The 12309-nt window shown below is 36.6% G+C and overlaps 2 protein-coding genes across 19 annotated transcripts in view; one reads left to right on the top strand and one right to left on the bottom strand.

The window, feature by feature from the left end:
* RET (ret proto-oncogene) overlaps positions 1–12278 on the top strand; it is an 84688-nt gene extending 72410 nt beyond the window's left edge. The window contains exons 16-20 of the mRNA XM_087763724.1: positions 383–453; positions 4536–4673; positions 6591–6690; positions 8374–8521; positions 10428–12278. Of these exons, the coding sequence (XP_087619850.1) occupies positions 383–453; positions 4536–4673; positions 6591–6690; positions 8374–8521; positions 10428–10585 (615 nt within the window). The 3' untranslated portion in view covers positions 10586–12278. The remainder of the gene's footprint in view (positions 1–382; positions 454–4535; positions 4674–6590; positions 6691–8373; positions 8522–10427) is intronic.
* Positions 1–12309, bottom strand: part of LOC148054794 (uncharacterized) — a 97164-nt gene that overhangs the window by 69694 nt on the left and 15161 nt on the right. Inside the window, exon 4 of one of the 18 annotated variants that reach the window (XM_087763735.1) lies at positions 4878–5121. The exons of 16 other annotated variants lie outside the window; for them this stretch is intronic. The gene's annotated coding sequence lies outside the window, so the exon portion shown is untranslated. Of the gene's footprint in view, positions 1–4877; positions 5122–8569; positions 8746–12309 lie in introns of those variants that run through there. One more of the 18 variants, XM_087763731.1, reaches the window with a different exon arrangement.

The raw sequence follows: 12309 nt of genomic DNA, 5'->3' as shown, positions 1-12309 counted from the left end.
GCAATGGGGTATATCCTGTTAGAAGACAGACTTTTGTGTTTGAAGAATATAACTCTTTGGATGAAGCTCTTTGTTAAGAGAAGAGTTGAGTTTATCTGACTTAAACTGGTGACCATCTGGAAAAAAAACCACACCACCTTGTTGTACATAATTAGATTACTGAAGTGTGTGGAATGAAATGAATGAGTGATTTTAAAAACTCTTACAATTGTTTTTCTCACTGTTTTTCTTATGAAATGCCAAATCATTCAGTCCATTGGAAAATTAATTAGAGTATGGATAGAGTATTTCTTACAGTTTTGAAGATAAATACCTTGTTTTTCCACTTGGAAACTTAATTTTCTGACCAGTAATTGCATTGTTTCTTTTTTTTTCCTCCTAGGGTCGGATACCTGTTAAATGGATGGCCATAGAGTCCCTATTTGATCATATCTATACAACACAAAGTGATGTGTAAGTGTAAATTCTTGCATTCTTTATGGTTCATGTATTTGTTTAAGGAGATGAGGGAGAAAGCACAACAAGGTACATAGTAGCCAAAGCTGTTACTCTTACAAAGAGACATGAAGAACACAGCCTGGATGGCACCATCAGCTGGTAATGATACTTAAGACTTTTGCTGTTGAATTAATTCTGAAGAAAAGATTATCAGATGTATTTAGGTACATAATTCCTGTTGAAATCAACACGGGTTGGATCTGTTCATGTGCCATGGTCGCCGTTGAATATATAGACACAAATTATTAGTCTTAGCTAAAGATAATGGTCATACCCAAACTTCCCAGTTCCTGTTCAGCACTTTGTAACACTTGTTGGCAGATGAGGGATGGGGTGGGAAGAATGGAAGAATTTAACGCCTGGCCTCGCTCCTATTGAAATCAATGACAAACTCCAATTAATTTTAATGACAGCCAGCTCAGACCTTAGGGGAATAGTCCAATTCCAGTGCCAAGATGCAAGTTCATTTGCATGATTAGGGAAACAAAGATTCTGAAGATGGATATGCTCCTATCTCCACCTGTGATGATTAGGTGGCAAAGCAACCACAGCTAATCTGTTTTCACGTGTGATAAGCAAGGAGCCAGGCAGAGGAGTGTTTGTATACATTTAACTCATGATCAGATACTTTCATTTCTTTCTCTCTGGGATGAATGATGCTTGTGACTAGTCACCAGGCAGACGCTGTAGAACTAACTATTATTTATTTAGGAGAAAAATCTCTAAGGAACTGCAAAAGCAGCAGTACTTATGCCTGATTTTCTGCTAGGTAGCGTTTTGGGTAGCATTTTAATACCTTCAAAGTTATCCTTGAAGGAGAAGCTGACTAAAGTAATGTTGTCATTAAACTCAAATGGACTAAAACATACCAACCTCAATGACATCTCACGTTGGGGGAAAACTTTGAAAACAGCGGTATGTGCAAATAGGAACCTTTTGATTTGTACTTCTAAAATTATTTGCATTCTCTCTGCAGGTCAGAGCAGTTTTAGTGAAATAAAATATTTTGCTTGCCTTGGAAATTCCTTACAAAATGCATTTCCAAAATATTTTCATTTACTTTGTTTCAGTTGGAGTAAGAAAAGAAAAAAAAATTGGTGTAATTCTCGGGAGAATGTCACTTTTACTTAGGTCTGCTTACAGGTTTTTCTGGGTCTCTTTTTATCCTCCTCAGAGTATCCGTTGTGCTGACCTGCTTCTCTACAATGCCTTTTCCCAGAGAATTGTTAAAATTATTTTGAAAACTTCTTAGCATATTTTCAATTTCTTCATTTTCTGCAAAACAGATTTGTCACTATGGTTTGGGGCCAGAACAGATTGCGTTGTCATGTAACTGCCTCTTCTTTGATTGTTGATTGATCTTCTGGATCAATACCATCCCTCCCTGTTTGTTTTCCTGATGGGCTGCTGTTACGCCCAGGAGCCCATCTCTTGTACATGGGATACAATGCCACGCAGAGATTGCCCAGCTGGCATCAAACAAGCTAGCTCAGAGCCGTGGGCAGCACGCTGGTGCTGTGTAGCTTTACTGCTTCCCAGATCTGGATTAGTATCTCCGTGTAAAGCCACACTGATTTACCAGCTTTCTTGGAGATGCATCAGGTAGTCTCAACAGAGCATTGCATTGTGCTTTGTAGGTCTGCTTCAATACAACGGCATAAGCGGTCTAAATATCTGCCACACTTACACAGTGCCTTTGACTCACTGGTGAGGTCACCTTCACTATTCATGTCATTATACATGAAGTATTCCAAGAGTGTTATATAGCAGCTCCTAATTTAGCCAAGTCCCTACAGAACAGTACCGAGACACACATAAAGAGTTGCAGAGCAAATCCTCCCCAGTGCCAGGTTCCACCAATGCCATTCCAACAGCAGCAGACTGATAAATGAAGTACTTTTTTGCAGCACTGATTGTTGTTTGACATAATTACACTCACTGAAAATATTATTTTATGAATATTCTTTGTTGTTTGTGGTGATGCAATTATATTTTAGGTGAACATATATATTAATATACTCAACAGCCATTCCAATATGTTCTTTTTTTCTGATACTCTGTGTTTCTATTTTCCAGCCTCTTCCTTCTAAAGCCTTTCCATATAGTTAGTGGTTAGCAGTGCTTAATAGCAGTACCCCTTGCCAGTGTTTACAAAATCCCTTTTTGCTTCAGAGGTCGATGACATCAGTGGAAAGCTAGCCTACTGTCTTCCTCTTCACATTATATTTTTCTTTCCTGGCTTTTTCTGATCACATTTTTATTCAGCAATAAACATAGCACAATGGGAAATTTTTCATCTCCCATTTCTACTCCCATAGTACTTAATTTGTATAATGATTTGAAAGCATTGCAGCATTCTACAGCATTCTGTTCTAATATGCCCATTTACTAAACAACTTTAATTAAGAAATTACTCATCTGATCCCTCCTTCCATATTCTGTAAAATTCCTCTTGAGCAGAAGAGGTGGATTTTAAAAATAAAACCTGCCACGCTACAAAGTTTATTTGAATTAATCATGAACAGAATTATAACCTGATGGCAGAGCATAATTGGCTTCAAAAAGGGTATGAGGAGGTATATTAATAAAGTATATGAAATGCTATAAATATTCATTAGCTTTCAAGAATGTGTGGAGTGATTAAAAATTAATTCAATGAATGGCATCAGGGAGAAAAACTGCAGCATACCACTTAGGACTGCGTGACACTGGCTTCTCTGCCCATACCACTTAGGACTGCATGAGACTGGCTTCTCTGCCCATCTTAGAAGTTTTATTGCTGTAATTTTGGGGTTACCATTGTTCTTTAACATGTGAGAAGCACAGGTGGAATGTAGTCAGACAAGAGGTGAGGTTTGTGGCTAACATTTTGAGATGGAATTTTCAAAGGGAATTAGACACTGCTGTTTAGTTTGGCATTAGGTGTGTAACACTTCCTAAAATCTTATTAAAAGTGCAGTTTTCACAGAGATTACTCAATAATGAGAGCACAAAAGCTAACATTTGTCATAAATTGTATGTAGTTTTGCTTCCAGATGCATCCCATTGAGTATCCCTTTTGAGTGAAACAGTGCTGGCTGGTTTCCTTCATTTTGAACATCCAAATTTTGACAGTTCTGTCAGTTGGGCAGATTCAGAGTAATCTGTAGCTTCTCTGTGTCTCGAAAAAGCCTTCCACTAAGGAAAGAAAAAAATTTTTGCCTCTATTCTCCTGGTCTGCCCTCCAAAAATGGACTCATTTAATCTATCTAAGTATTTCCAGCCCATTGAGCAAGGTCTTTTTGTTTGAGCTCTTCAATAAAGTAGGTTAAAAAAGTCACCATTTCTTTTGTTCATTTCAGAAAACAATTTCTTCTGTCTTCTTTTCTATGTTAAACTATATTTTAGGCATTTGGTATTTCCAGAATAAATTCTTTCCTCTTCTTTCATCAACTCTAAGAAGAAAATTAAGTCCTGAATCACTGAAATGACCCAACAGACCAGCTGAAATCAAAGGTGTTGCTTACGATTGAAATAAACACATTGTGCATATAAAGAAACACAACCTCATACTCAAGACAGCAAACCAGTCCCTTGGTAACTGGTTGAGCCAGCCTGTGTACTTCTAGACAATTATTTCTGAATAGGACTACAAGGGCTAATTAGGGAGGTTAGACTCCCTCTGTAGCCAGAGGAAAAAGAGAGGCACCTCCAGGAGCACTGTACAGAAGAGGAACAAGCCTTTGGGCTTGGCCACCATGGGAAGGACTTTCTCTTTCTGCTGTCTGGAGAAGATGGACCTTCCCAGAATACAGTTAGCTTTTGTCAATGGATAGAAGAGGGGCACCCCTTATCTGTACTGTCTTGGTTGCTAATCTTTTTAATGAACAGTATTTGGGAACAAGGATGGCCCTATATGCATCTGTATGGCCGCTCTGGCTCAGCAATGTCTTAAATTTGGTTGGGTTCTCAAAATACTAGACAGATTTGTTGGGTGAAAGCCACGCTAAGCTCTTGAACCTACCACTCTAAATAAAAGCTCACTTGCTCTTTTTCAGATGGTCATTTGGAGTTCTGCTATGGGAGATTGTAACTTTGGGAGGCAATCCTTACCCAGGTATTGCTCCTGAAAGACTCTTTAACCTCCTAAAAACAGGCTATAGAATGGAGAGACCAGAAAACTGCAGTGAAGAAATGTAAGTAGCTCTTGATCTGATTAGATTCATAAAACATCTCTTGAATAAATACATTTAAAAAAAGGTTAAATAAATACCACAGAAATACTATTCTGTATATCTCAGAGGTATAATCAAAATATGTAGCGTTCAAAAGAATGTAACGAAATCAGTGAACAGTAAAGTGCAGGAAAAGAATTGCCAACTGAATGCTTGCAGCTACATCCAAAATATTGGTAGGATATCGAATAACACACTTGCCAAACAATTAAAAGAGTTTGAATACTCAAAACTTTTGAGGGTGGAGTGAGGAGGAGAATTTCATAAAACACGGTGCTAGCTGAAATGTTCAAGAAAATGTTTCAGTACTTTTCTGCAAATGAGATAGATGTTCCAACCACAGTCATTGTCTATTAGTTGTCCTGGCATTACATAGGAGAACGGATATCTTGACCCAGGGATCTATACCCTAGAAGACACAAATTTTCTGTGACTTGATAAATCCATGGCAATTTCTTTTTTTATTTGGAGACAGTTCATATTTTATTGGCTGATTTATTAAAACATTCTCAATGTGAAATATCTTCTCTCTGTGGTTCTTCCACGGCATTTGGAGATGAGGCATGATTTTACGTTCAGCCTGCAAATCTGGTCATGCTCAGGTTTTTTTAGGCTGTAATCACTATGGCATCTCTTTTTACTGATTTTTCAATATGAAGGATGCTTTGGCCACATCCGGGCTGAGAAAATACAGTATAAATAATATAATTTCTTTTTTTTTAATACCATATACAGAGAAAAAAACATTAAGGGCTTCTGAATTTAGGGCAGGGCAGAAGTTTACAACCGTCACTGGCAAATATCCTCTAGCAAATACTTCTTTTTTTTTTTGTTTGTTTCATCTCAACAGGGAATAAGACTTCTTCCCTCAACCATGTTATATCATTGATAATTATTACATTAGGCAAGCTGACCATGTCTGAGTTTCTTTTTTTATTCAAGCCACATCATGGTTTTCTGACTCGTTTAGATTTTTTCTGTTTTACTCAGAAATTCTTCTGACAGCCTTTGAGAGCCCACTTTTTAAGGACCATTTTTCTCCACTTTGTCCAGTCAAGTAAGAGAGAGATCATGGATGAAGGCAAAAAATGCAATGCATGTAGTTCTTGTAGCCGACTATTTCCACAATTAGAACACTTTTGTGACTAGATCACTTAGTCCTGAAAACACTTGAGCTAGAAAAATAACATGAACTGCACAGGTTAGAGAGTTACACATCCAGAACTTGGCCAATGTCTGTCTGATAGTCACTCAACTATAAAACTTTAATTCTGCTCCCCTTTGTTTCCACACTATGCTAAGGAAGGCAGTTAAAGACGGAATAAGAATAGACATATCAAAATAACAATAACAGAAGCAATCAAAACAATGTTAGTTTGTGAAAATAGTCTTAGGTTAGGCTTCACTTGGAAGAAAAGTTTACAGAAACTTTTCAGAATTTAAACAAATTAAGAAAAAATTCTACTTTCTGATATAATAGCAGAGTTTTCCAGGTTAGAGATGCACATCAGTGATACACAAATTTCTTCAAGTCATATGCAAACAAAATCAATTAGAAATCTGGCATCATGCCTACACATGAGGTGCTCCTCTGAGAAAGTGAAAATAATGAAAGAAACCTAAGACTACGGTCCTTGAAGGACAGCCAAGTGCATCATCATTTAAACTCATAAAGATTCACGAAAATAAAAGCCCATTCTTGTGAATGTCAGTTGTTGATTCAAGGGAATATTTAAAAGAACACATGACAAAAAGATTGATGTACTTGTGGATGGCCTTCATGACACAGTTCAACTTCAGTACTATAAATTATTTGAGCAGAAGCATGACCCACTTCTAACATTATTTTTTTTTTTTTCACCTTGTGGTGGGTCACAGGTACAACCTGATGTTGCGCTGCTGGAAGCAAGAACCCGATAAAAGACCAACATTTGCTGAGATCAGCAAGGAACTAGAGAAAATGATGGTAAAGAGTAGGGTAAGTGTGAGAAAGCATGAGTTTTTGAAAGTTTTTGTGATCATCTGAGTTTGAATATACAGAAATAAGGATTTATTTTTCTTTTTTAAAGAAAAGTCATTTACTTTTAATCAAATTTTGAAGCATTTAAATATCTAGTTTCTTCCAAATGCATCCAGCTTTTTGAAAGCGGTACTACTTCATATAGTGGCTTTGGTGACTTCATCCCTAAATGCAGAGGAGTTATCCTTAATCTGTCTAGCTTCCTTAAATAAAAAAAAAAAATAATTTAAAAAATTACCGTGAAAAGTTACTACTAAATTGCACTCCTGAATAAATAACCCTAGGAAGCCTAGAACTACAAGAATGTAGTATTTCCTTGAATCTGAACTAGTTATAGGATGATAGCAACAGAGATACAAAAGCTGTATGATTCCACCATTCTGAGTTACTTTAAAACTATTATAGTCCTTCCACCATTCTGAGTTACTTTAAAACTATTATAGTCCTGTATAGACTTTCTTTGAATGAATGGATGCTGAGGTCTAAAAATAAGTCCAAGTTGCATGTATTTATAAAACGTATACATACCTACTTGCACATAAACACATAATTTTTCTTTAAAAAATCTACTAGTTATGGGAAGGGGGGCAGTTACAAATGAAAAACAGAGGAAATACAGCAACCATTACCAGATTTGAGAATATGATGGCATTTACATTGGGTGCAAAAAGAATTAATAATCAAATGCGAACAACTTTGTTCAGAATGTGAATGTAAAAATAAGTTCTAAATTAAAAATGGCAAAGTGAAAGTTCTAGACTGTACATTAAATCACTCTGACTTCTCAGCCACTAACTTAGAGCTGCTGAGAATCAGTATACAAATGATCTGCATGTCCAGTGACAGACTTGTAACACAGAGGCTGGCAAGTTTTCTGAAATTTTCATCATAATTAAAACCAAAGCCAATCCAAAATAGAGCTCGACAAATTAGTCGTTTTTCTTCTTGCCTTTCTGAATGAAGAATTCTGAAGATCTTTCTATTTATAAAATTGGGCAACTTTGCCTTTTTAAAATTTAATTTCAAAGGAAAAGCCATTTTAAAAGGAAAAAATAGATTAGCTGAAAATGCTTCACATTTGTTTTTTGCATTGAAGCAATTCAGCAGCACAGATGAAAACCTATGAATTCTTATGGTTGACCTAAGTATTTAGTTTTAGAACAACAGCAGGAAAAGCTTTATTTGGCAATATTTACACAGCTAATTTTATACATGACTATGTAATACCTTTTGTAAAATGATGAGATCTGAGTACCTTCTCCTTTAAGCATGCATATGTATCTATCTATATATATTTCAGGCATACATTTATGTATTTCAGGCATGGCAGAAACTGAATGTCAAACTAATCAGCACAGCCCTTTAACTTCTTGTTTATTTTACTGATGTGCAAAATTAAGTAAGGGAAGTATTATTCCATCTCTAGCATGTCTAGTGTTCTGGCAAATCAGATACTTCCAAAGATGCTATGGTTGCAGAAATGGAGAGCCTACTCAGGTGCCAGAGGTACTATCAAAAGACAAATGCAGAGGAGTCTGTAGTTACTTGTTTTAAAGAAACCAGATGCACATTTAGCCTTTATACCAAACCAGCAACACTGCCACATACATTAACCCAGCTTTTTCTGTGTTCGCTTCTTAGGACTACTTAGATCTTGCAGCTTCCACACCTTCCGATTCCTTACTTTATGATGATGGGCTCTCAGAAGAGGAGACACCACTCGTGGACTGTAATAATGCTCCCCTCCCTCGAACCCTCCCTTCCACATGGATTGAAAACAAACTCTATGGTAGAATTTCACATGCATTTACTAGATTCTAGCAACACAAAAAAAAAATGATTTTTCTTCTGCACTGTTCTCAGACTCTGTAACCCCATTACAGTGTTTCTTGTCTGAATGAAGCCAATCAAAATTTGCTTGGAAGCTTCTTTTGGGTTTTTTTGTTTGTTTGTTTTTCCTTTTCGTAAATGTCAAAGTTTGCATCAGGATCATCCTTTAGTCATTTTGCAGCTCTGTTTAAAATAAACGTTTTTAAAAGGATGTGAAAATAAGTAAAATGACTAGATATCATATAGTAAAAGAAAAAAAAAAGATCAGGGAAGTATTCTCAGGGGAAATATAAAATGCTAATGAGTATCTAATTCAACTATCCTGTTGGGGGGGGCTAGGAACATTTAAAGTATGTTAGATTCTGCACCTCTAATTTAAGCAATAGACTTTTTTTTTAAATACTGTTTTTTGCCATAGTTCAATGATAGGACCCATCTGCAACATTTTTCATTTCTCAAGATGGATTTCTAAATTTCAGCTGCTGTTAATGCATTCTGGATCCACAAGCTGAAATGTCTATTTAATGTATCATAGAATGAAACCAGAGTATTATATACAGAAGGTAGATATACTGTATATAAGTATTATACACAGATTAAATCAACATGTGAAGTCCTTTGAAAATTGAATTAACAATGGGCATTTTGAAAATACACTCAGCTGTTTTCACGTCCTTTCATTTACTATGAAAATGTCAGTACTAAACCTTGGTTGAATGATGTAGCAAGTGTTTTTAAAAAGAACATATGCTTTCATATTGTGATGGTGAGATGGACAGTAAAAACGGTTCTTGCCAAAACTCCTACATTTTGTCTCCTGATTAAATATTCTACATGTTTTTAGATATTTACTAACATCACAGATATTTTTTTTCATTCTTCAAGCAGTATGACTTTTGAAAAGTTGGATCTTTTAGCTTAAAAGTTGCCATTAATACATGGCTTTGGGTCTATTTTTGATCTATACCCTAGCTATAATTTTCTTTAATGGGTTCCCCCTACTCACGTTCACTTTGGGGCACTTAGTGGCCAGATTGTTAAAAGAATGCAGTAACAGAAAAAGTTGCCACCGAGGTTGATGGCAGATGCTGAATGCTTAATGAGCAAAAAAATCAGATTTCTGTTTTTGAAAATCTTGACCCTGGTATGGTTCTCTGCTTGTACAGCTGGATCAACATGGTGCTAAGCACTCTGCTTCCATTTTGGTGATCACTTGCGCCTAAACTGAGAAGCAATTACTGGACTCAATGCAAATAATTACATGCCTGAAATACACTTTTAAATGCTGAATCAAGACAAGAGTGCTCAGGACTTTGTTGGACTTTACTCAGTTGTGCTCCTGGGATTTCCTAAAATTAAGTAGGGGATCCCTGGTGAGGGTGTGAGAGTGTCCCCAAAACCTCACTGAAGCCAAAGGAAAGGCGCCCATTTAAGTAAATGGAACTACTCTCAGTCATTGGAATGGACTTTGGATCCTGTCCCAAATAGGTTTATGAATTCTTGGGAGCACTTCCTGTACAGCAAGAACTTCCTCTTGCAAAGCAATATATTGCTACATGATTGTTTAAAGAGAAAATTATGGAAAGTTGGAGGCTCATCAGAAGAAAAATTATTAGCTTTTTATTATGCACGTGTGTGCACGCACACAATTTTTTATCAAGTAAGCACTTTATTTTTTCAGGGTTTTTGCCTACATCTGAATTTGTGCTTCAGGGCTTTCGAAACATCATTTATATGAATTGATTTGGGACAAAATCCAGTGGACTGGCTTAAAATATTGAAGGGAGTTTTGCCAAGGGCCTTACTGTCTGCACATGAACTTATGGTTCTTCAGTGCAGAAAAAATTATCTGTTTTCATTTTTAGGCATGTCATACCCGAACTGGCCTGAGGAGAGCCCCGTTCCACTCACAAGATTCGATGGCACTAACTCTGTGTTTTCAAGATATGCAAATGATAGTGTATATGCTAACTGGATGGTTTCACACTCAGCGGCAAAATTTATGGACAAGTTTGATAGCTAAAATTTTCTTTGTGAAAGGTAATGGACTCCTGAGGGGAACAAAGATGCAAAGAATGGAAAGTCCATTGGCTCGTTCTTTGTACAATCAACAACAAACTTTTAAATTGGCAAACCCTTTTACTGGTAGTTTCTAAAGTGTGTTATTCATGCTGAAGACTATAATTGGTGATTTCCCCTTTCAGAAAACATATCAAGCTGGGTAAGAGTTGTAGTTCCAGTACTTCTTTCTAGATTGCCACTTTGCATATGGTTCCATTTGGCAACTTCTTACTGCAAATGGCCCTGCACTTCATTCTCACTGTTTTTTAGACTAACCATCCTGTGTTACAGCTTTCTTGGATGGGAAAATGTACTTGAACTGCTACTTTTATAGTAGCTGTTAGCATACGACCACTTGATCTGAGCAGGAAGCACAAACAATATATGGAAGGGAGGGGGGAAATACGCTCCCAAATTACTGAGCTTGCTATCAAATGAGAAGTGTTACGATGATGTTGGCACTAACAAAGCCTGTATCTTGGCTTGGAAGCAAACATTAAGTAACTCAATAGAGGACTTGAGATTCAACATTTGAAGTCTTATAAAATGTATTGTCTTGTTTTAATGAGAAGAGAGTTTGTTTTATTCGTCTTAACTTCTCTTACCTTTAGCACAATGGAGATAAATTTGATACAAGATAAGCTGTATAGACTGATGGCAATCAAGGGTGTTCATCTGACACAATTTACTTTCCATCACCTACATCTTACTAATGTTAAAACGTACAATCTTGTACAATCATAATTCCTCTTATGAGTTCAGAATAGACTATAGAGGATTTTTAGATTGAATTCCAGTAAAGAGATTTTGTTTGCAGTCATGTTCAGTGAGTTGGAGTCCTCCTGTCAGCTCCAAATTGGATACACTGCCGTGCACAGGACACTGCCATGACATAGCTCCAAATAAACCTATTACCTTGAAAGTCATGAGTAAACAACACTTGCACAGCAAAATTCATCTAAAACTCTACTGTTAATGAAACTATACAAGGAAAATGTCATCAGAATTTGTTAAGGTGAAATATAAAAATGTTGTGCTTACAACAGTGAATTGATACTTGGGAGAATGATCTGACTGTGGGTCGTGTTCTATGTGGAGGAGTAAATGATCAGCACTACTTTTGTCTTTATTTGTAATCTAATATGGTTAAAGATAACTTTTTGTTTGCTACAAGTGTTGGGACGTAAATCCCAAGTGACTCGTTGTTAGCGTTGTGACGGTTATTCTAAATAATCCAGTTCTACCAAAGCTTGCTCCTGTCACTTACAATCCAATTTAGCTGTTCTCAGATGTTGTTTTGTGTATCAGCTTTATGTTTCCATTAAAGTCTGTGATTTCAGAAACAAGAGAGTCGGACTGCCAAAACCCGAACACAGATTTTCATTTTACAAAACGTGGGATACAAAGTCCTGTGTTGGAATTTGACCACCTTCACTGTTGGATATCATACTTGATCCTGTCCTGGTTTCGGACAAGCACGAAGCAGAGTGACTTTTTCTTTGTACAAACATTTGCTGTGTTGTGTAATGCTTATGTACAGTAAACAGATATAGCTACGTATACAGAAGGCGTTCAGGTGTGATACAATGGTGAGCTTCACTGGCATGACACAACTGTCAGAATGCATACTTTTAAAATAAATGGCACTGAAAATTAAGCCCATTATATGGGCTTTTTTTTCCACTG

Source organism: Nipponia nippon, unplaced genomic scaffold (assembly GCF_047370975.1).
Source record: "Nipponia nippon isolate SJK-2023a ecotype South Korea unplaced genomic scaffold, ASM4737097v1 scaffold_3, whole genome shotgun sequence".
Lineage (NCBI taxonomy): Eukaryota > Metazoa > Chordata > Aves > Pelecaniformes > Threskiornithidae > Nipponia > Nipponia nippon.
This window is presented reverse-complemented; position numbering and strand designations above follow the sequence as displayed.